The sequence below is a fragment of the Stegostoma tigrinum genome, chromosome 27, assembly GCF_030684315.1.
Source record: "Stegostoma tigrinum isolate sSteTig4 chromosome 27, sSteTig4.hap1, whole genome shotgun sequence".
NCBI classification, from domain to species: Eukaryota; Metazoa; Chordata; class Chondrichthyes; order Orectolobiformes; family Stegostomatidae; genus Stegostoma; species Stegostoma tigrinum.
In genome coordinates this window covers 47,581,400-47,597,925 of record NC_081380.1, presented here as the reverse complement: position 1 = coordinate 47,597,925, position 16,526 = coordinate 47,581,400, and the positions used below count along the sequence as shown (strand labels likewise).

Sequence of the window (16,526 nt, the reverse complement as noted above, 5' to 3'; positions counted from 1 at the left end):
TATTAATCAGCCAGATAAAACTCTGCCATTCTGACCAAGCACAGTCTTACTAAAGCAGTGTAGGCCAGTGTTTGAAGGGGACAGCGTACAGGGAACTTGCACAGGAAGGACTCGTGGCTTGATTTGATCCCTGGTCAGGGAATGAAAGTTTACTCTTCCCATTTCTCCTTTGATGACTCTGCTCATAGAGTAGACAGCAACGTATGATATCACTAAACTGATATCCTCAGGTCACTGGTTCAAATCCTACTCAAAGGATTCCAAAACTAGCGGGGGTTTTACTCTGTAACTAACCCCATCCTGCACCTACCCTGGCAATGTTTGATGTGACAGTGTCGTGAGGGCTTTACTTGCAGTTTAAAGGGTAGAGAGTTTAGCACCATATCTAACCTTGTGCTATCCCTGCCCTAGGAAAGTTTGACAGGGAACAGTCTTCTCAAGGCTTTACTTACAGTTCACTTTCACCTTTTTAAAAAGAGTAAAGGCAGCCTCACATTCACTTTAAAAGGGTTACACAGAACGTGGAACTGCACAGCACAGCAACAAGCCCTTCAGCCTACCATGTATGTGCTGACTACAATGCCATTCTAAATTAATCTATTTGTCTGCACATGGTACATACCCCTCTATTCTCTGCCTGTTCATGTGTCTGTCTAAATGCCCCTTAAACACTGCAATTGTGTCTGCTTCTACCACATTCCCTGGCAGGGTGTTCTAGGCACCTACCACCCTCTGTGTAAACAACTTACCCCCTCTTACCTTAAGCCTCTGCCCCCAGTATTTGGCATTTCCACCTGGGAAAAAGACTCTAATATCCATCCAATCCATGGCTGTCATAGTTTTATAGACTTCTAGCAGGTCATCCCTCAGCCTCTGACGCTCTAGCAAAAACAATCCAAGTTTGTCCAAGCTTTCCTTACAGCTAATACAACTCAACTCAGGTAACATCCTGGTAAACCATTTTTGTATTCTTTCCTAAGCCTCCACATCGTTCCCTTAGTATGGTGACCAGAACTGCACACAACACTTCAAATGCGGCCTGACCAAAATCTGACACTGCTACAGCATGACTTACCAACGTCCTGATTGGTGAAGGCAAGCATGCTGTATGCCTTCTTCCATCACCACCTTATCCACTTGTGTTGCTACTTTCAGGGAGCTATGGACTTGCTCCCCAAAATCCCTCTGTATATCTATGCTCGAAGGGTCTTGCCATTTACTGTATACTTTCCTCCTGCATTTGACCTCCCAAAATGCATCTCACACGTGATTGGATTAACCTCATCTGTCATTTCTCTACCTTTCTAACCAATCTATATCCTGCTGTATTCTTTGATATCCTTTCTAATTATCCACAACTCCATCAATTTTTGTATCGTCTGCAAGCTTAGTAGTCAAACCATCAACATTTTCATTCAAATCATTTTTTTATTACCACGTGGGATTTTGTGAAATACTTCAGTAAAGATCTTGTAGACAACATTGACTGCCCTACTCTCATCAATTATCTTCATCACTTCCTAAAAAAACACAACCGAATTTGTGAGATAAGACCCCATAGCATTAAGCCATGCTGACTATCCCATTAAGTCCATTATTTTCCAAAAGCAATTAAATCCTAACATTAAGAATCTTCTCCAAACATTTCGCTACCACTGGTGTAAGATCTGGTAAGATCTCGGTCAAGCTCACAGTGTTGAGGGAGCTTTACTTTTGGTTTAATTTCAAGTTAAAAGAATAGCATGCCCTTTACTCCGTATTAAACACCGTGCTGTACCTCTTCTGGCAATGTTTGTTGGGGACAGCTTGGAGGGAGCATTATTTTCAGTTTAAAAGAGTCAATGAAGCTTTCTTCTGTACTGAATTCAATCCCATTTTGCACCAGCCACTGTGCACAAAATTACAGCATTGTTACAGTGCAGGAAGCCCTTCAGCCCATCTCCAAATGATTGATTCACCTTGGGTTTCTCTTCTGGCTTTGTGCCCTAAATCTGAGTCTTTGTTAAATAATTTAATTTGATCTTAAATCCTATTTGAAGTTGTATTCACTGCACTCTTGGTCAGCGTATTTCAGATCATAAACATTTGTCAAATAAAGAAGATTTTTCTCGTTTCAGCCAGCGTCCTCTTACTCTCAGTGTTTGTACCAGTGGGAACAGCTTCTCCGTCATAACAATTCTCCACAATTACCTCAATCAGATTCCCTTCGCTAAAGGAAATGGTCCAACTTCTCCAATCTACATCCACATATGCAGTTCTCTATCCCTGGAATCCTTCTTGAGAATCATTTTTGACCTTCTCCAACTTCTTCACATCTTTCCTAAAGTGGGGGACAATCCTCCCAGTGAGCAGCCTGTGCAGGTTTGTGATAAGCTATTTGCTCGGGTCCTCTCTCATCTCGCAAAACAGGAGGTCAGTGCTGCTGATGTTGTTCATATGGAAGGATGTCAGCACTCACTCCATCTGAAGGTACGTGTGGAATCATTGATGCCAATGCTGTGCACGCACAGAATGCTCCATTCACTTGTTCTGCACTTGCCTGGCACTACCCACCACAACCACCAGGCTGCCCTGCTCCTGTTCCATTCAGGATCTCTCAGTGCCACCTTCCCTCCTTTCCTCATTGGGAGCAGTGAATGATCAGGCAGAAGGCCAGTGCGCCGCAGGGAGACAGTGGATCTCTGGAACTGGGTCACAACACGCAGCAGGGCAGCAAGGTTGAGAGAACAGCTATGAACATATCTCAGTCCAAAAACATGAGCTAGCTTCCTAAGATTAATCTTGTGAGAAAATTGCAATGTATTAGCCTTCAGCTGGCATTTCACAACATTTAACAGAATTCACTTTGCATGAACATGTGAAAACAAATATATTTTACTGGTGCTGCACATGGTGAAAAATCATCCAGCCAGTGTCACAGATAAACCTATTCTTCGATGCAGGCATCACTAACTAATTTTTGCAGAAATATAGCAATGACAGGGTACACCCTCTCTTTGCTGCATTGGCAATACCCCAGAGTTACACAGTGACAGACCTGTCCCCACTGGTACTGTACCCCAGTGTTACACAGTGACAGACCTGTCCCCACTGGTACTGTACCCCAGAGTTACACAGTGACAGACCTGTCCCCACCAGTACTGTACCCCAGAGTTACACAGTGACAGACCTGTCCCCACTGGTACTGTACCCCAGTGTTACACAGTGACAGACCCGTTCCCCCACCGGTACTGTATTCCAGTGTTATACAGTGACAGACCTGTCCCCCACCGGTACTGTATTCCAGTGTTATACAGTGACAGACCTGTCCCCACCGGTACAGTACCCCAGTGTTATACAGTGACAGACCTGTCCCCACCAGTACAGTGCCACAGTGTTATACAGAGACAGTCCTGTCCCCACTGGTACTGTGCCCCAGTGTTATACAGCGACAGACCTGTCCCCACCAGTCCTGTACCCCAGTGTTACAGTGACAGACCTGTCCCCACCAGTACTGTACCCCAGTGTTATACAGTGACAGACCTGTCCCCACCAGTACTGTACCCCAGTGTTATACAGTGACAGACCTGTCCCCACCGGTACTGTACCCCAGTGTTATACAGTGACAGACCCATCCCCCACCGGTACTGTACCCCAGTGTTATACAGTGACAGACCCATCCCCCACCAGTACTGTACCCCAGTGCTGTCCTTTCAGAGGTGCTGTCTTTCAGATGAGACATTAAACTAGGGCACTGTCAGCTCTCTTGAGTGGATGAGAAAGGATCTGAAGAGGAGCAGAATTCTCTCAGTGCCCTAGGCCATATTTGCTCAGTCCACATCATTGAAACATCCAGTCATTATGATCTTGGGGTCTGTGGGAGCTTGCTGGATGCAGGCTGGGTTCCACAATTCCTACCTCACCATAATAACTCCTTTGACCATATTGCTCATGAGTCACTGTGGACCATCTGAGGATGAAAGCCAGATGGAAATGTTAGCAGTAAGGAGATATTATTGTCATAATTCTAAAAACTCAATTTCTTTCAGGGGTGGTTACACACATTGAGGTTTCACTTAGAAAGAAAGTCATCAAAATGAATGATAGCATGTGAACAGACCATTCAGCACATGTGCTGGCCCTTTTAACTGAACCAAAATTGAACTGGAACACTTAAATTCCTTTGTATCTTGGAACTTCACAGTCGTTCTCCAGGTGGTGAATACTCTGTTTGTTGATTTTCACTGCCAAAGTGAACCATTTCACATTTCCCCACATTCTACTCCATCTGACACAGTTTGCCTAGTCACTCAATGTATCTATATTTGTCCTTATGTCACCTTCACAACATACTTTGACCTTTCTTTGTGTCATCTGCAAATTTAGCCAGGAATGTATCCAGGCGGGAGGGAGAGGCACAGAATGAATGGCAGAGGATGCAAGACAGAAGGAGGATGGCGGGGGGGGGGGGGGTGTGTGTGTGTGTGTGTGTGTTTGTGGAGGGGGGGGCGGGCAGGGGGAGAGAGAGAGAGGCAGAGACAGTGTGGGGTGGAAATGGAGGGGGGCATTGGGTGGAGTGGAGATGGAGAGAGAGGTAGAGGGGGGTGGGGCAGTGAAGGGAGAGGGGGTGGTGGGGGAATAGAGCAAGGGGTGGGGGTTAGAATGAGGGCTCATGGGAGGAAAAGTGAGTGGATCAGGGAGGGAGAGAGCGGACTGCAGAGGCATGAAGGAGTTTTTATTTGAAGCATCAACACTGGTTTCAGAATTGGCAGAGCGTAAGGTGGAAATGTCTGTATCAGCAGGAGATACTTGACTCGATACATTCTTGGCAGTGGAGCTTGAAACTTGGAGACTTGGTGTAATAGAGAAATGTATTCACTCTAACTGCACAGGTCTGTCTCCAAGTAAAACCACATACACTACCTGGTTATTTTAAAATCATACATTGACACACCCCAATCTCCTCCTAAAGCTTTTACTGTCAGGGACATGACTCCAGATTATATTTGCTCTACACAAATGCAATGTATTAAAGGGCCAAGGACTATCAAACAGACAAGAGCAGGCACATGAGAACCAACTGCGGCAGCACACAGAGTTAAATCCTGAGGCTGATATAAACTAAAAGCGAAGTGATTCATTTTGGTGGGAGGAATAGTGAAGCCATGATAAAACAAAAGGGGGGTCCTGAAGAGCAGAAGGGTTAGAGATGCAGACACAATCATTGAAAGAAGTCATGCAGATAAATAAGGGCTCGTAAATGTAAGTGAAAGACTCGGATTCATTCCAAGAGGGGCAGAATCAAAAGTAGGGTAGTTATTTTTAACATGTTAGCATTTTGGTTAGACCACACTTGCAGTGCTGTGGCCAGTTCTGATGTTCATGTTGTATAAAAGAAATGAAGACATTGCAGAATGTTCAGAAAAGATTCATAAAGAGAGTTTAGAGGGATATGGGCCAAATACTGGCAAATGGGACTAGATTAACTAATGGTATCTAGTCAACGTGGGCAAGTTGGATAGAAGGGTCTGTTTCCACTTTGTTCAGCTCTATGACTGTAACTATACGAGGATTGAAAGGATAAAACAATCGTCTGGGACAGGTGAACAGGCTGGGTCACTCTTCCCCAGAAGAGAGAAGACCAAGGGGTGGGCCAATGGAGAGTTTTTAATTATAAATGGCTCCTATGGGGTAGACATTGAGATATTTTCTTTGATTTTCAGAGAGATCAAAACTAGGGCTGTCAATATAAGATAGTCACAAAATGAATCCAATGAAGAATTTGGGGAAATCGCCTTCATGAGAGAGTGGGGAGGATGTGGAATTCACTCCCATAGGGAGTGGGAGTGGTCAAGAGTTATATTGCTATTTTAAAGAGGAAGCTGGATGAACAATGCGAGGGCACAAGGAATAGAAGGATCTGCTAATACAGTGAGATACAGAAAGTGGAAGGAGGTTGGTTTAGAGCTTTCTCACTGGTACACGGCCATCAGTAAAGAATAGGGCTGAATGGCCTAAGTTTGTGTTTGATATTGTAGATTCCAGCTGTTTCAGCATTGTCCCGGGACAGTCACTTTTAGCTTCAATGCATCTAAAAACAGAACTTCTCACAAAACTGCACAAACCACAAAGTCATTGCCTCAGCTTCATTTCACTGCATTTGGATCCACCCAGAGACATGCAGAGATAGCTCGAGGGCTGCAGGCAGGATGAAGCATCGTTTCTGAACAGACTGAGAAAACTGTGACAATACCTTTCCCACCAGTTAGCGATGGCCAGACCACTGTCTTACTGCACTGGCCCAGACAAAGCCTTAACAGAGTACATCCCTCAGACAGACTGTCTGGTCATTACGTCATTGCTGTTTGTGGGAGCTTGCTGTATATGAATTAGCTTGTGACTCCTAAAACAATACAGCTAATAAAGTATGTATGTATTTACTTGCACTGTACTTTGGGACACTCTGAACGGGTGGAAAGGCACTACAGAAATGAAAGTCTTACTATTGTATGATTGCCTTTTAATCCCATGTCTCCTAACAGTTCTGTCAGCCTAACGCACCAAATCTGTCAGGTCCAGCTCTGGAACATTACCTAGTTAGGAACAAATCATTGTGTTACACGTGTATGGGAGCTGACATTGATAAATGCACACAAGTCATACATACAGCGACAGGAGTGAATCATTCCCTTTTACTGTCTGTATACTATTTGTGGTTTTTAAATGTAAACTTTCAGCGTACTCCCACTATGACCCCACCCCATTTCCTGGACCACAGTCAATGCTGTGCTATTTCTAAGCCACTTCTGGATCTTTCCTACAAATACCGAGTTCTAAAAATCTGCTGGACCTGTGACAATTCAGGAATATTCTGGTTTACAGAATCAGCACTGTAAAAGGGCTACTTTAACATCTGTGTTTCAGGAAAAACAACAGTGAAGGAATCCGGTCACAGTGAGAGAGTTTGCAAAGCCAGTGACTGACCAGGATTACATCAGCCAGGCACAATACTTGTAACACCAAGGAAGAAGCCTCTGCCCCCAATAACCCTTGGGGACTACCTAGGCCCGTCCCTCCCTCCTCTGGATCTATGCATCCTGACCACTCCCTACAGCACCATACTCTCTCTCTGGGACACCACGGCCTACCCCACCAACCCGGCTGTTTCCCTGGGATACAAAGATACATATGGTTCCACAAATATTAAGACACCCACACGTGTACAGAAAGGCACAAACACTAACAGAAAAAGAGGCAAATACAGACAGACAATAAAACAAAGAGAGAGACACAGACAGACACACACACTAAAGGATACAGAAAGAAAGGGGAGGGGGGCAAGAGAGAGAGACACGCGGATGCACAAATAGATAGTGAGGGAGACAGACACACAGACAGACAGAGTGGGACACACAGGCACTGCACAGAGAGACACGGACAGCCACTCCCTGCCAATCTTGGCATTACTACCATCCATTGTTCACTTTTTGGCATCTGAATCACACAGAGGGATTCCTCTTGACTTATCCAGTACTGCATGCTCGTCAGAGAGGGACAGAGGGAGAGAGGGGGGCTACTGGCAGCGCGTTTAGTATGGAGAGAGAGAGAGAGAGAGAGAGAGAGAGAGAGAGAGAGAGAGAGAGAGAGAGAGAGAGAGAGAGAGAGAGAGAGAGACATACTTTCAGATACTAACATGACAGTTGGACAGGAGCACAGTCTCAGAAAAAGAACAGAGGAATAGGATTGTAGCACGTAATCCATGAAGGACTGGTATTGGCACAGGCTTGATAGAACAAATAGCTTCTTTCTCTCCTGAAACATCTTTGATTTTATTGCAATAAACTATCAAAAATCTGTTAGATGCCTATGCTTTCCAAAATGTGTATCAGAACCCCAAATGACTCAGAGGTAATAATCAGCAAAGATAAACTTCAGAAGTTCCTTTTTTTAAAAAAAAATCATTTTTTCCCAATATTTGCATAGAGATAATATGAACATTGTGAGCAATGAGAATGGTTAAAAGGGTCAGGAAACACTTAGTCCCAGTTCCAGGCTGGTTATGAAGCAGGCCACGCAAACGTTAAGGGCATCTATTAGTTATGGTGGTGATGAGATTGAACTGGGAATATTAGCGCTGGGTCAAGACTCACATCACCAGCAATTAAAATCACTGCACTTCAACCCATGAGATACCTTATTTGGACTGATCTTACAGTAAGACAGGAGCAACCGATATGATCATTTATCCAAATGTCTCAGCCTCCTGCACCGAACTTCCCCAATAATAGGAAAAACCTCATCATGTGATACAATCATCTTGAGCTTCCTCTCTCCAAGCCAACTCCACTGTCAATGTTTCCCCAAAACAGTTAGTGTTCCTCTAAATCTTATTCATAAATAAGTGCCCTCTCCCCCTCCTCACTCCTCTCCTACCTCCTCTTCCACACTCACCACAAGGGGCAATTAAGACACAACCATCATACTGTGGATCTGGAGTCACAAGTAGACCAGACCAGGTGAGTGAAGAACATCAGGATCAGAGTTAGAGAACCGGATGAGTTTTATGTCAACCAGATGATTTCATCATCACTGTCAATGAGACCAGCTTTTCATTCCAGATTGTTTATTTTGTAAATTGAATTTAAATTCCCTCAGCTACCTCGATGGGATTTGAACTCGTCCTGTGTCAATAACTCAGCCTCTGTAACATTAACACGGCATCTATCAGTCGCTCCTTCAGCACCGAATCAAGGCTGAAATAGTTGTGGAAGGCAAACTTTTTGAGAAGTAATTAGCATTAGGCAATAAATGCTGCTCTCACCAATAATGCCCATTTTCTTCAGAATTAGACAATTTTCTTAAAGAAATAAAACTGCAGTATGGGGTGGACTTTTGAAAAGGGACTACTTGGAATCCAACAGCTCCTGATGGAAAGCAGGTTTGAAATGCAACCTGGTTAACTAGCTTAGACAGATTCAGAAGTCAAACCGATGAACTGACATTACTTATCTTGAACAGAAAGGTACATTGTACTCCACGCTCAAAAGGGCAATAGAAGAAATTTGAAGCAATGTCGTGTAGGCAGTGACATTTAACTTCAGAACTTTGATTCCAATCTCCTTGTATGCCTGATCTGGCTGCAGATTCTAGGTTGTTCGGCAACCGGGTGGTTGGAAACACTCCAACACAGACCTGCAAAACTCACCACCTCAGTCAACAGAATAAACACATCTCGGATACGACGACTTTTTAAAAGTAACATTAAACTTTGTCATTTCAAGTAACTGTTCAAAAATTTGGAAATAACAAGAACCCCTGAACCAGGAACAAATTACATCTCATCATACACATTTAACTAAGGGCAAGTTACAAAGTGTTACCATTTTTGTTCGCTGTGTCTGGCCTGGGATGTGACTCCAGTTTAACCTGAACTGGTGGAGAGATATCCCAACAAATTCAGAAACTAAACCAGCTCAGCACAGACCAGTCCCAGTCCCAGTCCCAGTCAGTCCTAATGAGTGCAGCTCCGGTCCAGTCGGTCTCTGTGCTACGAGCTAAGTTTCTGACGGGAGGCGAGGCCCCGCTCCAGTGAGAGTCCTTACCCCAGGCCGGCCGCTGCGGAACTTCATTCTGGCCGCAAGCAGCTGTTGGTGTCCGCTTCAAGCCGGGCCCGGGCCGCTCCTTCTCTCTCTCTCTGCCTCTCACAATCAGCGCTCTGTCTCATTCCTCCCACACCCTCTCGCTCCGACTGGACTTTCCAAAAAATAATACAGCAACACGGCGACCAACCAGAGCCGCGTAAACAGGAATGGGAGAGTCACACGGGGAGGGAAGAGACGGGAGTGGGAGAGTCACACGGGGAGGGAAGAGACGGGAGTGGGAGGAGAGTGGGAGAGTCACACGGGAGGGAAGAGACGGGAGTGGGAGGGAGAGTGGGAGAGTCACACGGGAGGGAAGAGACGGGAGTGGGAGGGAGAGTGGGAGAGTCACACGGGGAGGGAAGAGACGGGAGTGGGAGGGAGAGTGGGAGAGTCACACGGGGAGGGAAGAGACGGGAGTGGGAGGGGAGTGGGAGAGTCACACGGGGAGGGAAGAGACGGGAGTTGGAGGGAGAGTGGGAGACGGGGTGTTGTGTTGTGGGGAGGGAAGGAGACGGGGTGTGCGGGGTGTGTGGGGTGGGGGTGGCGGAATGGGGTGGGGTGGCGGAATGGGGTGGGGTGGCGGAATGGGGGGGGTCGGGGTCGGGAGGGAGGTCGGGGTCGGGAGGGAGGTCGGGGTCGGGAGGGAGGTCGGGGTCGGGGTCGGGGTCGGGGTCGGGGTCGGGAGGGGGGTCGGGAGGGGGGTCGGGAGGGGGGTCGGGGTCGGGAGGGGGGTCGGGGTCGGGAGGGAGGGGGGTCGGGGTCGGGAGGGAGGGGGGTCGGGGTCGGGAGGGGGGTCGGGGTCGGGAGGGAGGGGGGTCGGGGTCGGGAGGGAGGGGGGTCGGGGTCGGGAGGGGGGTCGGGGTCGGGAGGGAGGGGGGTCGGGGTCGGGAGGGAGGGGGGTCGGGGTCGGGAGGGGGGTCGGGGTCGGGAGGGGGTCGGGGTCGGGAGGGAGGGGGGTCGGGAGGGAGGGGGGTCGGGGTCGGGAGGGAGGGGGGTCGGGGTCGGGAGGGAGGGGGGGTCGGGGTCGGGAGGGAGGGGGGGGGTCGGGGTCGGGGGGAGGGGGGGGGGGTCGGGGGGGAGGGGGGGGGGGGGTCGGGGGGGAGGGGGGGGGGGGGGTCGGGGGGGGGGAGGGGGGGGGGGTCGGGGGGGGGTCGGGGGGGATGTCGGGTGGGAGGGGGGGGTCGGGGGGGGGTCGGGGTCGGGGGGAGGTCGGGGGGGGGGGTCGGGGGGGGGGTCGGGGTCGGGGGGGGGGGTCGGGGTCGGGGGGGTCGGTCGGGGTCGGGGGGGGGGGTCGGGTCGGGGGGGTCGGTCGGGGTCGGGGGGGTCGGGGGGGGGTCGGGGGGGGGGTCGGGGTCGGGGGGGGGGTCGGGGGGGGGGTCGGGGGGGGGGTCGGGGTCGGGGGGGGGGTCGGGGGGGAGGGGGGGGTCGGGGTCGGGGGGGAGGGGGGGGGTCGGGGTCGGGGGGGAGGGTCGGGGGGGAGGGTCGGGGGGGAGGGGGGGGGTCGGGGGGGAGGGGGGGGGTCGGGGTCGGGGGGGAGGGTCGGGGGGGAGGGTCGGGGTCGGGGGGGAGGTCGGGGGGGAGGGGGGGGGTCGGGGGGAGGGTCGGGTCGGGGGGGAGGTCGGGGGGGAGGGGGGGGGTCGGGGGGGAGGGGGGGGGGGGGTCGGGGGGGAGGGGGGGGGTCGGGGGGGAGGGGGGGGGGTCGGGGTCGGGGGTCGGGGGGGGGTCGGGGTCGGGGGGGATGTCGGGGGGGAGGGTCGGGGGGGAGGGGGGGGGTCGGGGTCGGGGGGGGAGGGTCGGGGTCGGGGGGGGAGGTCGGGGGGGAGGGGGGGGTCGGGGGGGAGGGGGGGGGGGTCGGGGGGGAGGGGGGGGGGTCGGGGGGGAGGGGGGGGGGGTCGGGGTCGGGGGGGGTCGGGGTCGGGGGGGATGTCGGGTGGGAGGGGGGGGGTCGGGGGGGGGTCGGGGTCGGGGGGGATGTCGGGTGGGAGGGGGGGGGTCGGGGGGGGGTCGGGGTCGGGGGGGAGGTCGGGGGGGGGGGGGTCGGGGGGGGGTCGGGGGGGGGGGGTCGGGGGGGAGGGGGGGGGTCGGGGGGGAGGGGGGGGGTCGGGGGGGAGGGGGGGGGGTCGGGGGGGGGGTCGGGGGGGAGGGGGGGGTCGGGGGGGGGGTCGGGGTCGGGGGGGGTGGGGGTCGGGGTCGGGGGGGATGTCGGGTGGGAGGGGGGGGGGGTCGGGGGGGGGTGGGGGTCGGGGTCGGGGGGGATGTCGGGTGGAGGGGGGGGTCGGGGGGGGGTCGGGGGGTCGGGGGGGGTCGGGGTCGGGGGGGATGTCGGGGTGGGAGGGGGGGGGTCGGGGGGGGGTCGGGGTCGGGGGGAGGTCGGGGGGGGGGGGGGTCGGGGGGGAGGTCGGGGGTCGGGGGGGAGGGGGGGGGTCGGGGGGGAGGGGGGGGGGGTCGGGGGGTCGGGGGGGGGGTCGGGGGGTCGGGGGGGAGGGGGGGGGTGGGGGGGGGAGGGGGGAGGGGGGGGGGTGGGGGGGGAGGGGGGGGGTGGGGGGGGGGTCGGGGGTCGGGGTCGGGGGGGGGTCGGGGTCGGGGTCGGGGTCGGGGTCGGGGGGGGGTCGGGTCGGGTCGGGTCGGGGGGGGGTCGGGGTCGGGGTCGGGGGGGGTCGGGGTCGGGGGGGTCGGGGTCGGGGGTCGGGGGGGGTCGGGGGTCGGGGGGTCGGGGGTCGGGGGGGGGGTCGGGGTCGGGGGTCGGGAGGGGGGGGGTCGGGGTCGGGAGGGAGGTCGGGGTCGGGGTCGGGAGGGAGGTCGGGGTCGGGGTCGGGAGGGAGGTCGGGGTCGGGGTCGGGAGGGAGGTCGGGGTCGGGGGTCGGGAGGGAGGTCGGGGTCGGGGTCGGGAGGGAGGTCGGGGTCGGGGTCGGGGTCGGGAGGGAGGTCGGGGTCGGGAGGGAGGTCGGGGTCGGGGTCGGGAGGGAGGGGGGGGTCGGGGTCGGGAGGGAGGGGGGGGTCGGGGTCGGGAGGGGGGGTCGGGGTCGGGAGGGGGGGGTCGGGGGTCGGGGGGGGGGGGGTCGGGGTCGGGGTCGGGAGGGAGGGGGGGGTCGGGTCGGGAGGGAGGGGGGGGTCGGGGTCGGGAGGGAGGGGGGGGTCGGGGTCGGGAGGGAGGGGGGGGGGTCGGGGTCGGGAGGGAGGGTCGGTGTCGGGGTCGGGAGGGAGGGGGTGTCGGGGTCGGGAGGGAGGGAGGGGTCGGGGTCGGGAGGGAGGGAGGAGGGAGGGGTCGGGAGGGAGGGAGGGAGGGAGGGTCGGGAGAGGGAGGGAGGGGTCGGGGTCGGGAGGGAGGGTCGGGGTCGGGAGAGGGAGGGGAGGGGTCGGGGGGGTCGGGAGGGAGGGTCGGGGTCGGGGTCGGGAGGGAGGGAGGGAGGGGTCGGGAGGGAGGGAGGGAGGGGTCGGGAGGGAGGGGAGGAGGGGTCGGGAGGGAGGAGGGGTCGGGAGGGAGGGAGGGAGGGGTCGGGGTCGGGAGGGAGGGAGGGGTCGGGGTCGGGAGGGAGGGGTCGGGAGGGAGGGAGGGAGGGGTCGGGGTCGGGAGGGAGGGAGGGGTCGGGAGGGAGGGGGGGGTCGGGCGGTCGGGAGGGAGGGAGGGAGGGGTCGGGAGGGAGGGAGGGGTCAGGAGGGAGGGAGGGAGGGGTCGGAGGGAGGGGTCGGGGGAGGGAGTCGGGGGGGGAGGGAGGGAGGGGGAGAGGGAGAGGAGAGGGAGGCGGGGTGGGGGGGAGGGAGGGGGAGGGAGACGGGGTGGGGGGGAGGGAGGGGAGGGAGACGGGGTCGGGGTGTGTGTGTTGCGGGGGGAGACGGGATGAGGGTGTGGGGAGGGAGGGGAGACGGGGTCCTGGGTGTGTGGGGAGGGAGGGACGGGGTGTGGGTGGGAATGGTTGGGGAGGGGGGGGAGGGAGGCGGCGGGTGGGGGGGAGGGGGTGGGTGGGGGCGGGGATGGGAGGGGGGGAGGGAGGGAGACTGGGGAAGGGAGGGAGACGGGGGGAATGTGGGTGGGGGGGTGTGTGGGTGGGTGGGAGGAGGGAGACGGGGGCGGTGTGGGGAGGGAGACGGGGGGAATGTGGGCGGGTGGGAGGGAGACGGGGGGAATGTGGGCGGGTGGGAGGGAGGGAGGTGGTGGGGTGTGTGTGGGAGGGAGGGAGACCGTGGGGAGTTGTGGGTGTGAGGGAGACCGTGGGGAGTGTGGGTGTGAGGGAGACCGTGGGGAGTGTGGGTGTGAGGGAGACGGGGACGGTGTGTGGGTGGAGGGAGGGAGACCGTGGGGAGTGTGGGTGTGAGGGAGACGGGGACGGTGTGTGGGTGGGAGGGAGAGAGACGGGGGGTGGTGTGGTGTGGGTGTCGGGGGGAGGGAGGAGACTGGGCAGCAGTGTGTGGGGGGATGGAGGGAGACGGGGGGGTGTGGGTGGGAGGGAGACGGGGGTTGTGAGTTGGGGGGATGATTTGGGAGGGAGACGGGGGCTGTGTGGGGGAGCGAGGGAGAGAGACGGGGGGTGGGCGATGGGGGTTGGCGGGGAGTGGGGAAGGGTTACGGGGTTTGGGGTTGGCGGGAAGGGAGACGGAATGGGGGAGTGGGAGATGGTGAGAGTGGGGGCGCGGGGAGGTGGGAGGGAGATGGTGGGGTGGGGGAGGGAGTCGCTGGGGGGGGTGTGTGGGGTGGGGTGGGGGGGAGGGAGACGGATTGGGGGTGTGTGTGGGGAGGGAGATGGAGTGGGGGTGTGTGTGGGGCGGAAGACGGGGTGGGGGTGTGTGTGGGGAGTGGGGGAGGGAGACGGGGTGGGTGTGTGTGTGTGTGTGTGTGAGGGGGGGAGGGAGACGGGGTGGGGGTGTGTGTGGGGAGGGAGACGGGGTGGGGGTGTGTGTGGGGAGTGGGGGAGGGAGACGGGGTGGGGGTGTGTGTGTGAGTGGGGGAGGGAGACGGGGTGGGGGTGTGTGTGGGGGACTGGGGGAGGGAGACGGGGTGGGGGTGTGTGTGGGGACTGGGGGAGGGAGACGGGGGTGGGGGTGTGTGTGTGGGTGCTGGGGAGAGAGACGGTGTGCGGCTGTGTGTGGGGGCTAGGGAGAGAGACGGTGTGGGGGCTAGGGAGAGAGACGGGGTGTGGGGGTGGAGGGAGACGGGGTGTCGGGGGGGAGGGAGACGGGGTGTGGGGGGGGAGGGAGACGAGGTGTTAGGGGGGGGGGGAGGGAGACGAGGTGTTAGGGGGGGGGGAGGGAGACGGGGTGTCGGGGGGGAGGGAGACGGGGTGTGGGGGGGGAGGGAGACGAGGTGTTAGGGGGGTGGGAGACGGTGTGGGTGGGGGGGAGGGAGGGGAGGGAGACGGGGTGGGGGGGAGAGGGAGACGGGGTGGGGGGGAGAGGGAGACGGGGTGGGGGGGAGGCAGGGGAGGGAGACGGGGTCGGGGGGAGAGGGAGATGGGGTGGGGGTGTGGGGGGAGAGGGAGATGGGGTGGGGGTGTGGGGGGGGAGGGAGACGGGGTGGGGGTGTGTGTGTGTTGGTGGGGGAGACGGGATGAGGGTGTGGGGAGGGTGGGAGACAGGGTGGGGGGGTGTGTGTGTGTGGGGGAGGGAGGCAGACGGGGTCGGGGTGTGTGGGGAGGGAGGGAGACGGGGTGGGGTGTGGGGAGGGGGAGACGGGGTGTGGGTGGGAATGGTTTGGGTGGGGGGGAGGGAGACGGTGGGGTGGGAGGGGGCGGGTGGGAGGAGGGGTGTGGGTGGGGGGGAGGGAGGAGGTGTGTGGGTGGGGTGCCAGGGATGGAGGGAGATGGGGGTGGGGGTGGAAGGAGACGGTGGGGGGTGGGGGTGTGGGTGGGAGGAAGGGAGGGAGACGGGGGGGGGAATGTGTGTGGGGGGGGGTGTGGGTGGGAGGGAGGGAGACGGGGGGAATGTGGGCGGGTGGGAGGGAGGGAGACGGTGGGGTGTGTGTGGGAGGAGGGAGACGGGGAGGGTGTGGGAGGGAGGGAGACCGTGGGGGGTGTGGGTGGGAGGAGACGGGGACGGTGTGTGGGTGGGAGGGAGAGAGACGGGGGGTGGTGTGGTGTCGGGGGAGGGAGGGAGACTGGGCAGCAGTGTGTGGGGGTTGGAGGGAGACGGGGGGGTGTGGGTGGGAGGGAGACGGGGGTTGTGAGTTGGGGGGGATGATTTGGGTGGGAGGGAGGGAGATGGGGGTGTGTGGGGGGGAGGGAGGGAGACGGAGCTGTGTGGGGGAGCGAGGGAGGGAGAGAGACCGGGGGGTGGACGATGGGGGTTGGCGGGAAGGGAGACGGAATGGGGGAGTGGGAGATGGTGAGAGTGGGGCGCGGGGAGGTGGGAGGGAGATGGGGGGGTGGGGGAGGGAGATGGGGGGGTGGGGAGGGAGTCGGTTGGGGGAGGGGAGGAGGGAGACAGAGGAGGTGGGAGGGAGACGGGGGTGTTGAAGGTGGGGAGGGAGGGAGAGGGAGACGGGGGTGTGGAAGGTGGGAGGGAGGAGAAGGAGATCGGGTGGGTGGGGAGGGAGGGAGAGGGAGAGGGTGATGGTGGGGGGAGAGAGAGAGACAGGAAGGAAGGATGGAGAGACGGGAGGGGTGGGTGGGAGGGAGGGGAGAGAGAGAATGGGGTGGGGGGTTTGGAGGGAGGGAGAGGAGGGGGGAGGGGTGGAGATGGGGGGAGAGGGGAGAGAATGGGGGAAGAGGAGAGAGGAGGAGGAGAGGGAAGAGAAAGTGGGCAGAGGGGACAGAAAGGGAGGAGGGAGGAGGGGGGAGAGAAAGGGAGGAGGGGGCAAGATTCCAAATCTTCATACTGTGACCCACACCCACCATCGGGAACATCCTCCCTGCATCTACCCTGTCTACTCCTGTTAGAATTTTATAAACCTTTATGAGATTCCCCGTCATTCAT

At 57.5% G+C, this 16,526-nt stretch overlaps 1 protein-coding gene across 3 annotated transcripts in view; it reads right to left on the bottom strand.

The window, feature by feature from the left end:
* The window catches only part of LOC125464514 (unconventional myosin-Ic-like), a 145,125-nt gene that overhangs the window by 57,761 nt on the left and 70,838 nt on the right, over window positions 1-16,526 (bottom strand). Inside the window, exon 1 of one of the 3 annotated variants that reach the window (XM_048556947.2) lies at window positions 9,582-9,823. The exons of the other annotated variants lie outside the window; for them this stretch is intronic. Coding sequence (XP_048412904.1) covers window positions 9,582-9,608 — 27 coding nt within the window. The 5' untranslated portion in view covers window positions 9,609-9,823. Of the gene's footprint in view, window positions 1-9,581; window positions 9,824-16,526 lie in introns of those variants that run through there. 3 annotated transcript variants of the gene reach the window in all.